The following is a 15,787-nucleotide window of genomic DNA, read 5'->3' on the forward strand; positions in this document are numbered from 1 at the left end:
TCAGTCTTTCTGTATTGTCCCTCGACTGTGTCCACTTCAAAGATTCTGTGTCCCCTCCTGGGATCATCCCTGGGCAATGACGGCTCTGGCCCCTCACAGCCTATGGGGTGCAAAGGGAAGGAGAGATTCCTGCTGGTGGCTTTCTAACATTTACCGATCTTAGAAGGATCATTGTCCTCCTAGCCATGAGAAGGAGTTTCTAAAGGAAAATGGGTGCGAGAGCCTTCCTGCAACTCCTAAAATCACGGAATCATTAAGACTGGAAAAGTCTCCTGACACAATCAAGTATTCCTGACCATTCCCCCAGCACTGCCCAGGCCACCACTGCCCCCTGGCCCCAAGTGCCACAACCACACGGCTTTTAAATTCCCTTGGGGATGGAGATCCACCCCTGCCCTGGGCAGCTGTGCCAGGGCAGGACAGTCCTTGGCAGGCAGGAATTGTTCCCAATGTCCAAGCTGAGCCTGCCCTGGCCCAGCCTGAGGCCATTTGCCCTTGTCCTGTCCCTGTTCCCCCCCTGGCTGTCCCCTGCTGTCAGGGAGTTGTGCAGAGCCACAAGGTCCCCCCTGAGCCTCCTTTTCTCCAGGCTGAGCCCCTTTCCCAGCTCCCTCAGCCTCTCCTGGGGCTCCAGACCCTGCCCAGCTCCCTCAGCTGCTTCTTGAGCTCTGGACTCTGTGTCTTTCCAGTCCCATGGGGCTGTTCTGACCTACCTGTTCTAAGCTGGATCATTTTCACGGTTACTGAAGGGTTAATCCCCCTCCACGGTCTGGGGATGGGCAGAGCTGTGCTGTGGGAATGTTGCAGGCCCCTTTTGGCAGGGAAAGATGGGGCTGAGGCAGCTGAGGAAGATTATCCTTTATCCTTCATCCATTATCCATTAACCTTTATTATCCATGAATGCTTTCCAGAAAGCGAGATGGACAATGAACCCACCGAGGAGGGGAAGATCAGCTGACCTGGATCTGCTGCATCTGCAGATAACCTGGGGAGTGAGAGGGGTCCCAATTACCCCGATAAGTAGTGGGGGCTAACGTGGCTAACACCTGGCATTGTCATTCCTGGGGGAGAACTGGAATGGAGTGATCAAGTGAAACTAAAATCACAGGTTGGAATGTTGGACGTGTTACTCACTCCCAGGCATTCCTAGGAACCAGCCACCCCCAGCACAGCGATCAGCACACCCTGACCTCAAGAACTTGACCTTAGCTCAGGGCTGGGGAAGGTAGGGAGCCGTGGGAGCAGTGTTGGTGCTGGCCATTTCCAGCTGTAATCCAAGACATCCAGAGTCTCGCTCCTGTGGTGCAGAGGCACCGTGATGGCAACTGCAGAGGAAATACCCCAAAACTGACAGCATCACAGTTCCAAGAGAGGGAACAGCCCTTTTCCTCCTCTAAATTAAGATTAACAAACGACTTGTGCCTGGGCACCACACAGGGAGTCCTGGCATGGGGGAGCTCTGGCACTAGGCTCTGGTATCCATCGAATTTATTGGCACAGATCAAACACAAAATACCTCAAAAGAGGGACCCCAGACAACAAAAAAAGCCCTGGGGATTTCATGGAATCACAGAATGATTCAGGTTGGAAGGGACCTTCAAGCTGATCCCCTTCCACCCCCTGCCATGGGCAGGAACATCTTCCACTAGAGCAGGGTGCTCCGGGCACCTGAAATGACCCATCCTATGTGTGCATGTCCATGTGTCCGTGTGTCTGTCTGTCTGTCCACGTTAAACTTCCTGTCCGAGCATCCTGGAGCTGCTCTGGCCTCAGCCACACCTGCACCACCTGAGCTGCAGCGACACCCTCCACGTTCCCCAGTCAGACCAGTTCCCCTCACTGGCTCAGCCCCAAGTTTCCCATCACAGAGCCTCAGATGTGCCAGTCTTTAAAATAATTTAATCTTGGTGCGATAACTGGTAACAAAAGAATAACCTGGTGTCTCTGAGAAGGGACCCAGAACAAAGGAACCCCGGGGCTCTCACCCCTCCCAGCCTGAGCACGGGCAAGTCTGGGGCCATTGGCTCCTGCTGTGATAGGGCAGAAATTATTATCGACTTTAAATCACAAAGGATTCTCAGAAGTCATTTAATATCAACTATTTGATCATCCACTACTTGTTCACATGCTGGGTCAGGCAGTCCCCATCCATCAGGCTGCTCCCAGCTGGGACAAGTTCCTGGCACAGCCAAGGTGCTTCCTGAAGTCTTCCTGTCCCAGAGACCTACACGGCTTCTCAGCCATAGTCCCTGTGAAATGACAGCTCTGTCTGATCCCACTGCCATCCCCAGGTGTAGCTTCCTTTAGCCAGGCTTTTCCTGCCCCTCCTGTGTCTTGTGGGAAAGGCTCTGCCCAGTGGGATCCCTGCTCTGCTGCCATCAGGAAACGCCTGCTCCCAGCACAGGTGGCATTCCCAGAGTCTCTGCACAGCTGGTCACGGGGGGAGTGGGAGCTTCAGAGTTTATTAGAGAAGCCCTCTTGTTGAGGTGCAGAGAGGACCCCTGGGTTTCTAAACTCCTTCTCAGAGAGGAGCCCTGGCAAGGCTGGATCCAGTCTTAGCCTCAGATTCTCAACAGTTTAAGTAACTTTGTCCCATAGGATTAAAGATTGCAAAGCAGCTGCATTTGTGTAAAATGAATTATTTATTATGACAAATGATTAGATAAAAGATCATAATCAGAAGTATTTACTATAGAGTATAAAAGTCAAAACTACTTAGTAGTATCTAGTATAGAAGAGTATAGTATAATATAATATAGTATAATGCACTATACCAAAGCAATTATATTAAAGCAATTGCACTAAAGCAAGCAAAAAGAAACAATTATTCAGCAGAGATTGATGTAACTCACCACACCAGGTGGGCAGGTCTCTTTCTCTTAAATACCCAAGGGGTATCCTTGGAGAGTATCTGCTTCTCGAGGGAGAAAACTTCATGGACACCCTGCAAGCAGGAATATGTCAGGAGAGCCGACCATGGGAGGGTGGACTGGGCTCTCACGGTGGGCAGTGACATGACTGCCTGTCACATGTCTCCAGGTCAGCTTAGCAGCTCATTGACCAGAGCAGAGCATCCTGCTGCAAAGGGAAGCAGCCTCAAGGCTTCCCTCTGACTCCAAGCTCAGCCTGAATATTGAGAAATCCTGGCAAGTTGGGCAGCCCTTTGTGATTTTTTTTTTTTTTTTGAGGCAATATAAATGACTAAATATTCCTTGGCTTTCAGTCCATCACCGTTTTGAGTTGCCTCTGAGTTTTCCCCTCATCTCTCTCCTCCTGCTGAGCTATCCCTCTCAAACACAGACTCAGGGACTGTCAGATTCTGGCCCACGATCAGATTCCCTGTGGATGTGACAATCCTGCTCTTCCCAGAACATCCCTGATGCAGCTCACCCCCGCAAAAAGCAGCCCAAGCATCTGGACTGATGTTGAGTCATTTTCCTCTTCCCAGCTGCACATGTCAGAGCCCCCAGTCCTGCTCCTGCTCCCCCAGCACCCCTGGAATGCCGTGTCCAGGATGAGAGCCATGGCACTGGGCTGGGAGGGGGAGCAGCAGCCCGGGGCTGCCCGCCCTGTGCATCCCTTGCCCACACTGCTGATGCTCTCCACCATCACAGAGGCATCAGGCTTGCTGGATTCAGGTGTTCCTTCCTTTCCAGCCCCTTCCAGGTGCCGCTTGTGTGGCACTGGAGCTCGGGCTGCTGCACCTGGAGCCACCTGTGACCACCCCTGCTGATCCCTCATTGCCGTGGCTCCTCTCCACAAGGGATTCCTTGGCTGCCTCAGTCAGTTCTTCCGACCCAGGAATCCACAGCCAACAAATCCCACACCTCGTGCCTGCTTTTTGGGCACGGGAGCTTCCTTCCGTTCTCTCTGTCTCCATCATTCATTGCCCCTTCCCCAGTACAAAGCCCAAATATTTCCCTTTTCTTTTGGCCCAGCTGTTCCCTGTTCACAGGACACCTCAGCCCCATTTGCCAAGGGCGAACAGGAGCCAACTCCTCAGAGCCAACTGGCACGGGAATTTTGTACCTTGGTACCTTTTGTACCAGTCTATTAAGAGCCAAAATTCTCTGCAGATTCAAGGGGTTGTGCCTTCAACCACCAAAAAACTACAGCAGAACTTCAAAAGTATTTTCTCATTTACGTTTCTTTTTTTAAGTATCACAGGGCTTCCTTCCCTCCTCCAGGAAGGGGCCATACAAATCATCCGGCACCAGAACCCCTTTCCTGCTCGGGGAGGACTCTGGACCATCCCTTTGGAAGGACATGAAACAGTTTCCCCCAAGTTAATATAAATAACATTAATTTTAAAACTGAAACAGTTTCCTCTTGCTGTGCCCGTGCAGCAAACCAGGCACAAGTGATGCCTTCAGTCATGGACAGAACGCAGCAATTCCTCCAGAACCACCACAAGTTCTCCGCATTATGAAAAAAGTCTTCAAATATTCTGTGCACATTTTCTGTCCTCTCACCTGATAGAAATTTGCATGTAGGAAAATGTACTTTCAGAAACAGTTTTTATAAACACACACAGAATAACCACCATTACAAGCACCACTGCACAGGAATCCTGTAGAGATACAGAAATAAAGCAGTATTTCAGCTGACACTTGCCCCCGGGACACCCTGCTCCTGGTGTAGGATTTCCCTCTGGATGCAGACCTCCCTGAATTCCTCTTTTTGGGGAGATCCCACGTGCACATAGCAGCCACCCAGAGTGATCACCTCCCCCTGCGTGTGTTTGTGCTCCACACACGGTGTCTGGGCACCGACTGCCTCTTTGGTAGCTGCAAAAGAAACTCTCCAGGTGCCTTAAGGGAATTCCCAGGCATTAAACACTGTCTGCAGCACATGGTAGAGCCCAGGATTTTACACTATTTCTCTCTTAATCTTCTAAAATGCTTCAACAACTCTGCCATCAACATTCTCTCTCTCTCCTAGGTCAGTGAAGCCTCAAACCATCCCCAGTGTTCCCAGCTACACAGCTTTGGCCAAGAGTGTCGCCTTGCTGTGTTGGATATACTAAAAATAGTCCCCAAAAGCCCCTTTAACTTCAGCCCCCCGTGTGCCTCACGAGGGAGCCCAGATGCCTCCATACCTGGTGAGACTCTAAACCCTTCTGTGCCCCTTTACAGGTGCCCTCGGCCCCCTGCACACCTTGGATGAGACCCCAGATGCCCCAATTTCCCCTCCAGCTGCTGGGGCCGTGCATTCACACTCAAACCAAAGCAGGAATTTCCTGGAGTGTACAAAATGCTGCACCCGCAGGCAGACTGAGAGATTTGGAGCAATTTAGTCACAGATCGTGATCACCGACATCGAACCTGCTCCAGGAATTTTAACACTCTGGGCTCCTCCTTGCTCCGAAGACCCAGGTGAGCTCAGCCCGTGCAGACAGGTGGGTGTTTGGAGCAGGGAGGGTCTGAAGGGGATGGCGCAGTGTCACACCTGGGTCACCAAACTGCCACGGAAACTTTCCTGTGGGAGCATCCCACACCTGCCGCACCTGAGCGGGGAGCAAAGCCCCTGCAGCGGCACCGCCCACCCTTCCCCAGGCAGAACAGCTGCCCCAGGGCTCCCAGTGCAGCCTCCGACTCTCAGTCCTTAAATTAATTTAATCATGGTTCGTTAACGGAATAGCAAATTAACAGCCCAAGCTGGTGCCCCCAAGGAGGGACCCCAAAGAAAAGACCCTGCGGGCTCTTACCCCTCCCGGTGTGGACACAGGAAAGCCTGGAACCCTCGGTTCCCGCTGCCTCCGAGTGTCCCCAGCCTGGGACACAGGTCCCCGGCCTTTCCCTGTGCCAAGGGTCGGCAGCTCCGGCCCCTCCTCGGGTCTCCACCGACGGCTCAGCCGGAGCTGCCCCCGAGCTGCCGGCACCGAACGCGCTCAGCGGCCGCGTCCGTCTGTCCTGGTCCGTGTGCCATGGGGGTGGTGTGTGTGTCTGTGCACCTGTGTGTCCCTGTCCGTGTGTCCATGTCTGTGCGCCCATGTCCCTGTGTGTCCCTGTGTGTCCCTATGTGTTCCTGTGTGTGTGTCCCTGTATGTCCATGTGTCCCTGTGTGTCCATGTATCCCCTGTGTGTCCCTGTGTGTCCCTGTATGTCCATGTGTCCCTGTCTGTGTGTCCCTGTGTGTCCATGTGTCCCTGTATGTCCATGTGTCCCTATGTGTTCCTGTGTGTCCCTGTGTGTCCCTGTGTGTCCCTGTGTGTCCATGTGTCCCTGTGTGTGTGTCCCTGTATGTCCATGTGTCCCTGTGTGTCCATGTATCCCCTGTGTGTCCCTGTATGTCCATGTGTCCCTGTCTGTGTGTCCCTGTGTGTCCATGTGTCCCTGTATGTCCATGTGTCCCTGTATGTCCATGTGTCCCTCTGTGTCCATGTGTGTCCATGTGTCCCTGTGTGTCCATGTGTCCCTGTGTGTCCCTTTGTGTCCATGTGTCCCTGTATGTCCATGTGTCCCTGTGTGTCCCTGTGTGTCCATGTGTCCCTGTATGTCCATGTGTCCCTGTGTGTCCCTGTATGTCCATGTGTCCCTGTCTGTGTGTCCCTGTGTGTCCATGTATCCCCTGTGTGTCCCTGTGTGTCCCAGTATGTCCATGTGTCCCTGTGTGTCCCTGTGTGTCCATGTGTCCCTGTGTGTCCATGTGTCCCTGTGTGTCCCTGTATGTCCATGTGTCCCTGTATGTCCATGTGTCCCTGTGTGTCCCTTTGTGTCCCCGTGTCCCCGTCCCGCCGTGCGCGCGCCCCGCGTGGGGCGTGGCCGAGCCGAGCCACATGACCACGCCCCCCGAGGGCCCGGCGCGGCGGAGGGCGCTGATTGGCTGCTGAACGAGGGGGCGGGGCCAAGGCTCTACCCGTGCCCGGTGTGGTTCTGAGCCTGTCCCGGTCCCGGTCCCGTTCTCCGTCCCGGTCCCGCACCGCAGCAGCCCGGGATGGCGGCAGAGGCGGGCGGCGCCGCGGGGAAGCGGCGGATCATGTGCGTGGGGCTGGTGTGCCTGGACATCATCAGCGTCGTGGAGGCTTTCCCAGCCGAGGACTCCGACATCAGGTACCGGCACCGGGAGGGCTCCTCCGGTGTCCCCCAAACCGGCTCGGCGCCCACCGCAACCTCTGCACCCCCCGCAGGTGCCTGTCACAGCGGTGGCAGCGGGGCGGGAACGCCTCCAACTCCTGCACGGTGCTGGCACTGCTGGGAGCCCCCTGCGCCTTCATGGGCTCGCTGGCCCCGGGCCCTGCCGCTGAGTAAGTGGGGTGCGGGGACATCCCGACCGGCGAGACACCGGGCTTCATTGGCCCCTTCGTGTTTCTGCCCTCGACCCTCGGCGTGGCCGTGGTTGCCCGCTTGCCCGCCCGCCTCCGCCGTCGCCACCAACGCCCGCCGCTCCCGTGGCGCCCCTCATGCCGCTCTCTGACCCCAAAGCTTCATCGCGGCGGATTTCCAGCGCCGGGGTGTGGACACCGCGCACGTGGCCTGGCAGCCCCGCGGAGAAGTGCCCTGCGCCTGCTGCCTCGTCAACGCCAGCAGCGGCTCCCGCACCATCGTCCTGCACGACACGTAAGGGCCGTAGCCCCGAGCCCGCTGCCCGCGGGCAGCGCTGGGCTGGGCCAGCTCGCTTTCATAGGTCCTTCCCGCTGCCTGCCGGGGGCTACCGAGTGCCAGGTGGGGCCACTCGCCGTAGTCCCGCGCACACCGTCACCGCCGATGGTCTCTGCAGCGCTGTTACCTCCGGTGCCGCTGCCGGGACCGGTGGTGGTATCCCCACACAGCCGCACGCTCCGGAGTGCAGGACAGCCGGCATGGCCCCGTGGGGATAACCTGGCTCACTGCCGTGCCAAAGGGTCAGGGGCTGTTAGGCATGGCTGACCCCCAGGCCCCAGCCTGGCCACCGCTGTGCTGCCCTTCGAATCCAGCTCAGGGCAGATGCCATCATTAATGATTCACTCGGGCAGTGCCTCCTCCGGGACCTCTGTCCCGGTAGCGTGGGGCCCTCCACGGCCCCAGGAGCTGCCCCTTACCCCGGCGCGTGCCAGGCCGAGGGTCCCCTATCTCCCACCTGGCCTCCATCCCACAGGAACCTGCCTGACGTGACAGCCCGCGACTTCGAGCGGGTCGACCTTGCCCAATACAAGTGGATTCACTTTGAGGTGAGCCCTAGGCTCGGGGGATTCTAGGATCTGGGGGATCCCCAGCGCCGGGGAAAATCCCTCGGGCTGTAGGTGAGCCCCGGACCGGAGGGAATCCCTCTGTCTGGGGGACATCTCCAGTGGGGGAGCATCCCGGGACTGGCGATTCCCCGGTGATGCCAGAGCCGTGCCCGTGTCCGCAGGCCCGGAACGCGGCGGAGCAGAGCGCGATGCTGGAGCGGGTGGAGCGGCACAACCGGGCGGCGGAGCCGGGGCGGCAGATCCGGATCTCGGTGGAGCTGGAGAAGCCGCGGGCGGAGCTGCTGCCGCTGATGGGGCGGGGACACGTGGTGCGGGACGGGGCCGGGGCGATGGGGCGGGATCGCCTGTCCTGATCACCTGTCCTGATCACCCGTCCTGATCGCCTGTCCTGATCACCCGTCCTGATCACCCGTCCTGATTACCTGTCCTGATCACCTATCCTGATCAGCCATCCTGATTACCTGTCCTGATCACCCGTCCTGATTACCTGTCCTGATCACCTGTCCTGGCCGCGGCCAAAGGTGTGGCGGGGGCGAGGTCGAGACGGGAGTGATCAGATCTGTGGGGGGCTCGGCTCAACGGGAGCTGGGAGTCCTGGCCTGAGGAAGTCACGCCTCGGGGGGTGCAGGGGTGGGGGTTTGGATCTGGGGACCATAGCTGGGGTCTAAAGGTGTGGTCGGGGTGTGGTCAAGGGATGCAGGTGAGGTCTAGGGACAGGTCTAATCCCACCTGGCTGGGGGTACTGGGGGCTGCCCCCCGCCCCAGCCTCTCTCTCACAGGTGTTCATCAGCAAGGACCTGGCCCGGCACTTCGGGTACCAATCGGCCCCCGAGGCCCTGCAGGGACTGCGGGGCCACATCCAGCCAGGGTAGGGGGGTACCTGAGAGGGGCCGGGGGGCCCGTGGCGTGCCCCAGACTCACCTCACACTCCCCCAGGGCCACGCTGATCTGCGCCTGGGCTGAGGAGGGGGCTGATGCCATGGGGCCCAACGGGGAGCTGGTGCACTCGGACGCCTTCCCCCCAGAGACCCTCGTGGACACGCTGGGGGCTGGGGACACCTTCAATGCCGCCGTCATCTTTGCGCTCGCAGAAGGTGGGCACAAACATGGCACGGCCACAACATGGCCATGGTTCAGTTTGGCATGGCCACGGCCCAGCCACAGCACAGCCACATCTCATCCTGGGCCCCATCCCCAGGGAGGACCCTGCAGGATGCCCTCACCTTCGGCTGCCGGATCGCGGGCAGGAAATGTGGGATCCAGGGCTTCGATGGCATTGTCTGAGCTTATGCCTGGAGACCTCTGCACCCTCCAGGCACACCACACCTCCACTGCACCCAGCAACGCCCCAATAAAACCCCATCTGCACCACTACTGCCTCCTGTGTCCCCTGGCTGTGCCCTCCTTGCCCTGGCTGGGGTCCCACTGCCCCTGGGATGCACTGACCACAGCCAAGGTCCACAGCAATGCCTCTATTTCTCCATCCGATGCATTACAGAGACCACTCGGCCCTGGCAGCCTGGCCACAGGGCATCCCTCTGCCACTCTGTGCCCTGAGCAGGGCAGGGAGCAGCCAGGGCATTGCATCCCACAGCCCGCACTGCCTACCCCTCCCCATGGTCCCTCCAGGCTGGGGCTGCCTGCTCTCCAGGGGCTTCAGTCTCAGGGGCTTCCTCTTCCTCTGTGGCATCAGTACTGGGGGCTTTGGCCTCAGGGACGACTTCTGCCTCCAAGGCCTCAGCATTGGGAGATTCCACCTCGAGGGATTCCACCTTGGGGTCTCCATCCTCCGGATCTCCAATCTGGGGGTCTCCAGCCTCGGGGGTTGCCTGTCCTGGGCTTCTCAACCCCAGGTCCTGCCTAGGCATCTCTGTGCCCCCGTCAGGCACAGCCCCAACCTCTGCCTGCTGCTCTAGTGGGGGTTGTCCTGGAAGTCCCTGGTCCTGGCCAGGCAAGAGCACCTCGGGGGGGTCCAGCAGCTCGGAGGGGTCCAACAGCCCATCCCCATTCAGGTCCTGCCTTGCTAGGGCTTGGTCCACCAGTGCAGCCACCTATGGGGATGGGGAACAGGGTGAGGGCTCGGCCCAGGGGCTCAGTGGGGCACCAGGAGCCATCTCTGTGAGACCCACCATGTCAGGGTCTGGCTGCCCTCCAGCCTGTGCCAGCACCGTGCCAAGTAACTGCAGCAGCTCCAGCCCATCCAGGTGCCTGCTCTGGTCGTGGTCATGGAGCACGAAGAGGTAGAGCAGGGCTGTGGGGCATGGGGTGCTGTGGGGCTGGGGTCCCTGACCCCACTAGCCCCTCAGCCCCCCCCTCAGCGCCCCGGTGGCCTTACCCTGCTCCCGTGTCATGGCCTCCACGTCCTGCTCCGGTGGCCCCAGGCTCCGCACTGCGCTCCACAGCAGCCTGGGGGGAGCAGGGCTGGGGTGGGAAGCACTGCACCTGACTCATCGCCCACCTTGCCCCATGGCCAATTGGGCACTCTCCATGCCCTCCACCCATCACTGCGCCCCCCCAGACCCGATGCACAGCCCTGTGCCATGGTGGGGGTCCCGGTGCTGTGGGGCTCCCCAGGGCAGGGACTCACAGCAGTGCAGGCGACTCCGGGCTCAGCGGGTCGGGATACGGATCCACGGCGGGCTCAGGCCTGGCCAAGAGACAGGGGGTTGGTTACCTGTGCCCCTGGGGGCCTGCCCCCTCCGGCCTGACAACCCCCCACCCACGACCCCTGCAGATCCGTGAGTCCCATCCTTCGCTGTGTAGCCTCGGATCCCTGTGCTTGCCCCTCCCATGGCCACCTTGTACTCCACCAGCACCTGTGCCCCTGTACCCATGAAAAAAACACACCTCTGCCTTCCCTTACCTGTGCCCCTCGTACCTGTTCGTCCCCGCCCTGGGGGCGGCCCAGGCCGCCGGCCCCAGCAGCAGCAGGATCAGCATCACCGGCGGCTTCCTCATCCCGCGACCTCGGGCTGCGGCGGGACCACAACACCGGGGTCGAGGGGCGGTGGGAGGGCCCGTGGGAAGCCGGCGCAGGGAGAGGAGGGGCGGGGGCTCCGGGAGCTGCCCCGCTCGCAGGGGTGGGAGGGTGCGAGGGGCGGCACCGGGAACGCAGAACGCGTGGGACCGGCTGGCGGTACCCACCCAGTGCACCCCCGCGGTACCCACTCACGCAGCACAGCCCAACCCGGTACCGCCGGTGCTCCCCGGTACCCACCGACCCAGCTCCGTTCGCGTGTCGGTGCCGCCCGCCCCGCCCCAGGGCCACGTAGCCGACACGTCTCGGCCCTGCCACCGGGGCCAGCAGCGGCCCCGCCCGTCCCGGTCCTGCCCTGCCCAGCCCGCGGGGAGCAGGGATTCAGCCCCACGTCCTGGGCAGCGCCAGGGATAACCGGGACCCAGCCCCTCTAAGCTGGGCCCAGCGATGGGCGCGTGGGCACAGCAGGACGGGGCCACACCGGTGGGTGAGACCTCCCTAAGTCCCGCACGGTCCCGGGCACAGCCGGACCAACCCAGCGTCACCGACCCCCAGGGCCCCGCAGCAGCACTGCCGAGGGCCTGGGTCGGCCTGTGCCGGTACTCACGGGCCCCGCTGGCCCGGGGGACCCTGGGCAGCCAGCCCCTGTGCCACAGACAGACCCCGAGAGCACACACCGTCCCAGAGTGCGACTGCCCTCAGCCCCCGGCCCGCTCCCCCAGCACACGTGGACACCACTGCCTTCATGCTCCAGTTTAATGGCAGCAGCAGGGCGGGGGGCCAGCAGGACCCTCTCCTCCTGGGCTAGGAGCCCCCCTGTCCCGGGACCAGCCCCGCACTGCTGCCAGCAACAGTCCCACAGGGACGGCGCCCTGCGTGGCTCCCTGGACCCGCATCTGCTCCCCGACACCAGCGGGGACGGCGGGGCCAGGGGTGGTCCCTCATGTCCTTCACAGTCTGTGGGGGGTAGGTGGAGGCTGGGGGGCTCGCTCCTGGTGCCAGGGGGTCCCTCCGGGGGCCAGGGGGCTACAGGAAGCCTGGGAAGGCGAGCTGCAGCAGCAAGATGGTGGCCACGATGAGCCCGGCACAAAGCACCAGCAGCAGCCAGACAGGGAGGGAGCCTGTGGGACAGAGATGGGTGAGAGGAGGCTGCAGCCCCTCCGTGCCAGAGGAGGAGCAGAGGCACCTCAGCCCTGCAGGCAGCCCCCCGGACGTACGGCGAGTGGGCAGCAGGTGCAGTTTGCAGCGGCTGTCCACGGCCACGCTGAGCAGGGCGGCCTCGTGGCCCCCCAGCAGCTCCCGCCCGGGCCGGCTCTCAGGGACGAAGGCCACGTCGGTCACCACGATGCCATGGGCCTCCTTCACGTAGTACAACCTCTGGGGGCACACAGGAGGTGAGGGGCTGTTCGGGGGCCAGCAGGGCTGCCCCACACCCCTGCCCCAGCTCACCTGCAGTGAGAAGGCAATGTGGATGGCCACGGAGCCCGTCACTGTGCCCAGCCCCAGGAAGGTGCCCGAATCACTATGGGAGAGGATAGTGAGTGGGGGCTGCCATGGCCCCCACCCCGTACCCACTGGCCCTGGGGTACCTGATGGAGAGGCAGGAGACCACCTCGGAGCCACAGGGCCGCGTCAGCAGTGGCAGGAAGCTCTTCCCATCCCACTTGGTCAGGTAGCAGGGCGGGGGGCGGCGCTCCCGCTTGTGGGGCACCTGCACTGTGTAGAGCCGCAGAGCCCCGGCACTGCCCTCCACAGCCCCAAACCTGCCGCAGGGGAGAGGGCCACGGAGGCATGGGATCCACGGGGCACAGCGGAATATGGGGAACATGGGATGCAGCCTCTCACCGCCACCTCCGTCCCAGTCCAAACCTGGCCCCAGTCCCCTCCCTGAACAGCTGTCAACAAAGCCCAGGAGACCCCTTCCCACAGACCCAGCAGGAACAGTGACAGGGCAGGGCAGCAGGCGGGGGTGGCCCATTTCCAGCCCCAGTGGCCCCTTCCCACCTCCTGCCCTCTGACCCAGCCCAAGCCCTGACGACCATGTCCACTGCCCCACAGCCTAGCCCCAGGGCCCTGCCGTCCTTAGCCCCAACCCCTGCCCCCCTGGCTCTATCTCCAGGTCCCCAGCCCTGTCCCCAGCCCTCACCGGCAGGCCTGGTAGCGATAGGCCTTGTCAGGGATGCCAGGCAGGTTCTCGTGCCAGCGCAGCCCTGTCACCAGCTGGTCCTGCTGCCACACGCAGCACTGGAAGTCCCTCCCTGCTGTCACCACCTGCTGCACACAGCACAGGGGTCTGAGGCCACTGTCCTGCAGGGCCTGGAAACTGGGGAGCCACCTGACACCCACCTTGTTGTCAGGGCCCAGTGCGATGTCCTCAATTTCCCCATCGTGGGCTCTGAACTCCAACGTCTTTTTCATGCTGGGGAACTGCAGGGGCAGAGCTGGCGTGGGCACAGGGCATGGGCCAGGCCCTGCCACAGGCCCAGGCAGATGTGGGGGAGCAGTGTCAGGTAACTGCAGGTGCTGCCCATCCGGCTGTCCCTGCCCAACGTGTGCTGCCATCGGCACGGCAATGGTGGCCACCGTTCTTCCGTGTCTTGTCTGTCCCAGCTCCCCCTGCCCACCCTGGCTCCCCCAGTCCACTGTGCCCACATCCATTCCCCCATGCCCACCCAGCTCCCTGTGCCTGCCCTGGCTCCTCCCTGCTCTCACCTGCCCACCTCCACTCTCCTGTGCCCCAGCCCTGCTGTCCCCCCGGCTCCCCCCGTGTCCCCCAGCCTCGTGCCCACCTCCCAGAGGCGCAGGAAGCCGTCAGCCCCGCCGGTGGCGAGCAGGGCTCCGTCGGCGCTGAAGCGCACGGCCTTCTGCAGGGCGTCGGGGCTGAAGTCGGTGCGCACACGCTGCAGGCTCTCCACCCTCACCTCGCGGGCCCCGCTCTGCGTGCTCCCCTGAGAGCCCCCGCCGGGGCCTCGCCGCCGCCGTGCGCCCTTGTCCCCGCTGCCTGCGGGCCGGGACACGGCTGGCACGGGGGTCCTGGGCAGTGCCCCTCCCCAAAACACTGCACAGCCCCACAACACCCAGGTCCGCCACGGGAGGGTTCAGGGCAGGCACAAGGCGGTGATTCCATCCCCAGAGCTTCCCACGGCACCCAGGACAGGTACTGGGGGATCCAGGGGGTTCCAGGACAGCGTCCAATCCCCAAAGCTTTGCATGGCAGAGCAGGCACAGGGAGATGGGTTCAGGACAGACAGAGCAGGTCCATGACAGGGATGGAGGGGTTCAGGGCAGTGCCCATCCCCACTCCCTGCCCTCCAGCACCCAGGGCAGGCACGAGGAGGATCCAGGGTGGGCAGGGGAAGTCCACAGTTGTACCCCGGCCCCAAAGCATCCCACAGTCCCCTACACTCTGGCCACAGCATCTGGGGGTGGGCACAGGGGAGCCTCAGGGCAGTGTCTCATCCCCAAAGCTTGCCATGGTAACCAGGGCAAGCACAGAGAAGAAAATTAAGGACATGCAGGCAGGGGTTCAAGGCAGTGCCCCATCCCCAAAGCACCCCACAGAACCCCACATCCTGCCCCGTGGCACCCAAGGTAGGAAAAGGGAGGGGGATGCAGGGGAGATCCAGAGCAGGCATGGGGTTACTCACAGAATGCCTTATCTCCAAAACACCCTTCAGCCCTCCCCGCAGAATCCAAGACAGGCAGGAGGGGAACTCAGGGCCATCCCCAAAGCACACCACAGCCCCGAGGGCAAGCGCCTCACACCGACTCCCGGTGAACGGCTGTCTCACCGTCTTTCCCGGCGGTGCCCGGACCCTCGGGCTCCTGCAGGCTGAAGCGCAGGATGTGGCAGCTGTTGTCCTGCCCGGCCGCAATGACGTCCCCGGCCAGCGCCATGGTCATGGTGGCGCGGGTTTCGGTGTCGTGGCAGTGCAGCAGCGAGGCGCTGAGCTGCCCTCCGATCTGCTCCAGCTGCAGGAAGTGCTGCGGGGCGGGAGCGCTCCGTCACGGCCCCTGCGCGGCGTTACCCGGGGACAGCTGCCCCGTGAGCCGAGCCTCTCCGCACCCCAAAGGCCGGACACCCCAAGCCGCTCAGGCCCCGCCATGCTCGGAGCTCCCCCGGGCATACCCGGGCCCTTCCGAACCCTTCAGCCCCCCGCGCGCCCCCTCTCCCCCCACAGCCCTGTCCCCGCTCTTCCGCACCACGCCATTGCGGATGCCGGTCTTGGCGGCGCCTCCGCCGCCGGCGGTGATGGCGAGGGGCCGCCGCGGGTGCAGGCGGACGGTGTAGAGCGGGAACGGCGCCCGGTACAGCTCGGCGGGACGCCGGGGCGCCATGACAGGAACGTGACGTCAGCGCGCCATGACCTCAGCACGCTGTTGCGTCACGCTACGTCACCCAGAGGGGGTGTGGCCAAAACCGGCGCGAGACCGCGGACGGTGCGAGGGGCGTGGCCACAAGGTCACGTGGGGACACCCCCTGTACTTGGGGGGGGCAAGGATGGGGAGGCTCCCACCGGGAAACGGGGTCCGCATGTGGGACAGCGGGGACACCCCGGTGCCTGGGGAAACGGCGGCTCCTGGAGGACAGTGGGGTCCCCCAATACTTGGGGGGACAGCGGTCCTGTAGCTCCACGGGGACC

The 15,787-nt window shown here is 61.9% G+C and overlaps 3 protein-coding genes across 4 annotated transcripts; 1 reads left to right on the forward strand and 2 right to left on the reverse strand.

The window, feature by feature from the left end:
• The first annotated feature begins 6,768 nt into the window (after positions 1 to 6,768).
• KHK (ketohexokinase) lies at positions 6,769 to 9,538 on the forward strand. Its single transcript, XM_014888229.2, has 8 exons — positions 6,769 to 7,049; positions 7,127 to 7,243; positions 7,422 to 7,556; positions 8,074 to 8,146; positions 8,329 to 8,475; positions 8,947 to 9,035; positions 9,104 to 9,261; positions 9,366 to 9,538. Exons 1-8 carry the CDS (start codon positions 6,934 to 6,936, stop codon positions 9,449 to 9,451), a joined length of 921 nt encoding a protein of 306 aa, XP_014743715.1. The 5' UTR covers positions 6,769 to 6,933; the 3' UTR covers positions 9,452 to 9,538.
• An 86-nt stretch (positions 9,539 to 9,624) lies between these two features.
• Positions 9,625 to 11,729, reverse strand: CGREF1 (cell growth regulator with EF-hand domain 1). The gene is made up of 5 exons (XM_088162671.1): positions 11,046 to 11,729; positions 10,755 to 10,814; positions 10,503 to 10,573; positions 10,297 to 10,418; positions 9,625 to 10,218 (listed from the first exon to the last, which is right to left on the reverse strand). The coding sequence occupies exons 1-5, from the start codon at positions 11,123 to 11,125 to the stop codon at positions 9,772 to 9,774; spliced, it is 780 nt and encodes a 259-aa protein (XP_088018797.1). The 5' UTR covers positions 11,126 to 11,729; the 3' UTR covers positions 9,625 to 9,771.
• A 153-nt stretch (positions 11,730 to 11,882) lies between these two features.
• Positions 11,883 to 15,527, reverse strand: PREB (prolactin regulatory element binding). Of its 2 annotated transcripts, none has more exons than XM_088162670.1 (9): positions 15,348 to 15,527; positions 14,936 to 15,128; positions 13,934 to 14,145; positions 13,491 to 13,571; positions 13,291 to 13,418; positions 12,734 to 12,907; positions 12,594 to 12,666; positions 12,362 to 12,521; positions 11,883 to 12,265 (listed from the first exon to the last, which is right to left on the reverse strand). In XM_088162670.1, the coding sequence occupies exons 1-9, from the start codon at positions 15,480 to 15,482 to the stop codon at positions 12,171 to 12,173; spliced, it is 1,251 nt and encodes a 416-aa protein (XP_088018796.1). In that variant the 5' UTR covers positions 15,483 to 15,527; the 3' UTR covers positions 11,883 to 12,170. The 2 variants fall into 2 exon arrangements, with proteins under 2 accessions (XP_088018796.1, XP_014743714.1); XM_014888228.2 differs by having other exon boundaries at positions 13,291 to 13,415; positions 15,348 to 15,523.
• Between the last annotated feature and the right edge of the window lie 260 nt (positions 15,528 to 15,787).

The sequence above is a fragment of the Sturnus vulgaris genome, chromosome 3 (genome assembly GCF_052056855.1).
Source record: "Sturnus vulgaris isolate bStuVul1 chromosome 3, bStuVul1.hap1, whole genome shotgun sequence".
NCBI lineage: Eukaryota > Metazoa > Chordata > Aves > Passeriformes > Sturnidae > Sturnus > Sturnus vulgaris.